Here is a 3,794-nt window from a genome sequence, read left to right as displayed (position 1 = left end):
CCTTGTTGTAACCATGGGACTTGTTCTAACTATCTTAAATATAGTCGCAAGACATGCTACATGGGTCATCGTGCCTTTTTGCCTGAGGATCATCCATGGAGAGCTAACAAGAGATCTTTCAATGGAAAAGTAGAACATAGGCAAGCTCCACCATTATTGTCAGGTACTGAAGCTTTAAGTCAGTTGGAGTATGTGGATAATTCGTTTGGGAAACTAAAACCAAAGAAAGATGGTCCATGGAATAAGAGGTCAATATTCTTTGATTTACCTTATTGGCAATATAACACATCATGACACAATTTAGATGTGATGCACATAGAAAAGAACATAGTTGATAGTATTCTTGGAACTCTCTTGGATATTTCTGGCAAGACAAAAGATCACACAAATGCTCGATATGACTTGCAAGAAATGGGCATTCGAAAGAACCTTCACCCCAAGAAAAAAAATGGTAGGAAAAAGGTGAAACTGGCAAAGGCATGCTACTCAATGACCAACGCTGAAAAGTCAATTTTTTGTGACCTCTTGAAGACAGCAAAGTTGCCAGATGGCTCTGCTTCAAATATTTCCCGGTGTGTGAACCTTTTGGAGAGAAGAATATCTGGTTATAAGACTCATGATGCTCATTTCATTCTTCACTATTTGTTACAAATTCCTATCAAAGGAATACTTCCAGATCAAGTTGTAGTTCCTTTGATTCGACTTGGCTCATTTTTCTGTCAATTGTGTCAAAAGTCTATCACATTACAAGAGATAGATCAATTAGAAGAGGATATTGTCACAACATTATGCCAATTAGAGAGGATCTTTCCTCCTTCTTTCTTCGACATAATGATTCATTTGCCTATTCATTTAGCTAATGAAGTGAGATTAGGAGGCCCAGTTCAATTTCGGTGGATGTATCCTCCAGAAAGATACATGTGTACTTTGAAGTCCTATGTTCGAAATAGAAGTCATCCTGAAGGATCTATTGCAGAGGCATATTTGGTTGAAGAATGTTTGACATTTTGCTCGCGTTACTTACATTCTGGTGTCCAAACAAAATTGAATAGACAACCCAAAAATAATGATGAACCTAATAATTCTATGATGGAAACTACAGATGCATTTTCGAATCTATTTCCAAAAAGAGGCGTTCCTTTGGGTGCAAAGAAAGGTGAACCTTTTCTCCTTGACGACAAGTCTCGAGAGCAAGTTCATAGCTACATATTATTGAATTGTCACAAAATAGATGACTATGTTAGGTAGACATACTAATTCTACTATATTTTGGTATTTTAATTAGAAATTTTGATAGGTCTATTTTATACTTACAAATATTATACTTTTGAGTTTTAGTGAGCATGAGACTTATCAACAAGGAACACAATGGATGAGAGCTAAAAACCATAGTAAAAACTTTCCTACATGGTTTAAAACACGTGCTTTGCAGCATGATGTTCCAAATTGGATAAAAGAGCTCTCTAGAGGACCAACCCAATGTGCAAAAAAATATTCTGGTTATTTTATCAACGGATATAGATTTCACACTAGGCAACGTGAGGTAAGACGCAAGACACAAAATAGTGGTGTTACTTTAGTTGCATTAACGACAAGCTTTGCAAGCATAAAGGATGAAAATCCAATTCATGAAAATGTTTCTTATTATGGTAGAGTGAATGATATCATTGAGTTGGACTACTATGGAAATTTTAAGGTTACCTTGTTCAAATGTGATTGGTATGAGGCTAGGGAGGATGCTTATGGCTCGACATATGTTCATTTTAACAAAAAGTGCTATCAGGAAGAGCCTTTTGTATTGGCATGTCAAGTGCACCAATGCGTCTATGTGCAAGATGCATTTGATAAAAATAAACATTATGTAATGAAGACTGTTCCAAGGGACCTATTTAGCATAAGTGATCAAGTTGCCATTGATGCTGAAGATACTTATGAAAATGAGCCATTAGATAATTCGACGGTTCCTTCTATACCTAATGATGATGGTGAAGTAGACTTGGTAAGGAATGATTTGAATGAAGTTCTAGTCGATGTCGCAAAAGAAGTCTATTTTTCCCAAGAGTATAACACAGGATCGGATGAAGAATATAATTCCGAAGACTTTTGAGTGACTTGTTTCCCTCTTTTATGGTATATAAGTCAGATTTATCGCTTTATGTTAGTAGTTTTCAACTTGTTTTCCCTCTTTTATATTCTGATTGTTGCTTCTTAGAATTTTCTGAATTTTTCTGCATCTTGATTATGAGTATGTGTGGGGCATATTTTTCTGCATTTTGAATTTTTCTATATTTTTCTGCCTTTTGAGTGACTTGTTTCCCTCTTTTATGGTATATAAGTCAGATTTATCGCTTTATGTTAGCAGTTTTCAACTTGTTTTCCCTCTTTTATGTTTTGATTGTTGCTTCTTAGAATTTTCTAAATTTTTCTGCATCTTGATTATGAGTATGTGTGGGACATATTTTTCTGCATTTTGAATTTTTCTACATTTTTTTGTCTTTTGAGTGACTTGTTTCCCTCTTTTATGGTATATAAGTCAGATTTATCGCTTTATGTTAGTAGTTTTCAACTTGTTTTTCCTCTTTTATGTTCTGATTGTTGCTTCTTAGAATTTTCTGAATTTTCTGCATCTTGATTATGAGTATGTGTGGGACATATTTTTCTGTATTTTGAATTTTTTTGTATTTTTATGCATTTTGTATTTTTCTGCATTTAGAATTTTTTGAATTTTTTCTGCATCTTGATTATGAGTATGTGTTAATTTTTTCCACTCTGAATTTTCTGAATTTTGTTTTGTTTTAATATTTTTATACAGCAACTTAATGGAAAATGGAGCAACTTCAAAGAGGAAAAGACTGGTAAAAAAGTATCAAGCTCATGCAAAAGTTAAAAAATTTGAAATGAAGGAAGTATCTTCTGCTGCGAAGCTAGTTCAAAATTTTTTATGGCTGATTTAATTGATATTCTATGGCTATTTTATGCCTGTTTTATGGCTATTGTGGTTGTTGTTTTAGTATCTACTTATGATTATTTTATGCCTGTCATGGCTGCTATTTTATGGCTGTTTCATGGCTGCTTCATGGCTAATTTATATGCTGTTCTATGACTATTTTATGCATATTTTATGGCTATCATGGACTGCTATTTTATGGTTATTTCATGGCTGTTTTATGGCTGATTTAATTGCTGTTCTATGGCAATTTACAACCATGTTTTATGGCTATCATGGACTGATGTTTTATGGCTCTTTTATGAAACTAGACGACCATAAGCAAAAGCTATAAGGATTAGAGGATATTGTGAAACTTATGTTGCAACAAACTTCTCCTGGTATGAATATTGATGAAACGCTTTTTCTCTTACAATCTAAGGAATCGTTTGCAAATAGTCCGCAGGATTCAAATTTGATTCCTCGACATTCTCCTCCATTGACTCATATACCAAATCATGATTAGGTATATGTATGCTAAATTATTGTACCACTTGAGTATACATATTATTGTATAGATGATGTTTTGACTATAATTTTTTTGTTCATTTAAATTTGACTGCAGCTTTCTAATTGTTGGATGGATGAAGTTTTTTGAAGACATAAAGACAATTCTTGGCACAATGGTGAAGCACAAAGTCTTTTTGGTTTTAAGTGGACAACTTAGTTTCTTTTTTGTTTAAGTACATTAGCAAAAAAACATGTATTTTGCTTACTTAGGTTTATTATTTATTTGACTTGGTAACTTATTAGCAAGTATATATGTTAATTGGTACTTGGAAGACCTTTCTATATATATATATATATA

General features: G+C 33.2%; 1 protein-coding gene across 1 annotated transcript; it reads left to right on the top strand.

The window, feature by feature from the left end:
- The first annotated feature begins 309 nt into the window (after positions 1-309).
- LOC127742970 (uncharacterized) lies at positions 310-2,107 on the top strand. The gene is made up of 2 exons (XM_052255642.1): positions 310-1,194; positions 1,433-2,107. Exons 1-2 carry the CDS (start codon positions 310-312, stop codon positions 2,105-2,107), a joined length of 1,560 nt encoding a protein of 519 aa, XP_052111602.1.
- The last annotated feature ends 1,687 nt before the right edge of the window (positions 2,108-3,794 follow it).

The sequence above is a fragment of the Arachis duranensis genome, chromosome 10 (assembly GCF_000817695.3).
Source record: "Arachis duranensis cultivar V14167 chromosome 10, aradu.V14167.gnm2.J7QH, whole genome shotgun sequence".
In the NCBI taxonomy this organism is placed as follows: Eukaryota; Viridiplantae; Streptophyta; class Magnoliopsida; order Fabales; family Fabaceae; genus Arachis; species Arachis duranensis.
This window is presented reverse-complemented; position numbering and strand designations above follow the sequence as displayed.

Bases quoted from the DNA above. Each gene is read 5' to 3' on its own strand.
- LOC127742970 (XM_052255642.1), top strand. From the start codon at position 310: ATGCACATAGAAAAGAACATAGTTGATAGTATTCTTGGAACTCTCTTG. The intron at 1,195-1,432 runs GTTCATAGCTAC...CGTGCTTTGCAG, and splicing joins ACGACAAGTCTCGAGAGCAA to CATGATGTTCCAAATTGGAT.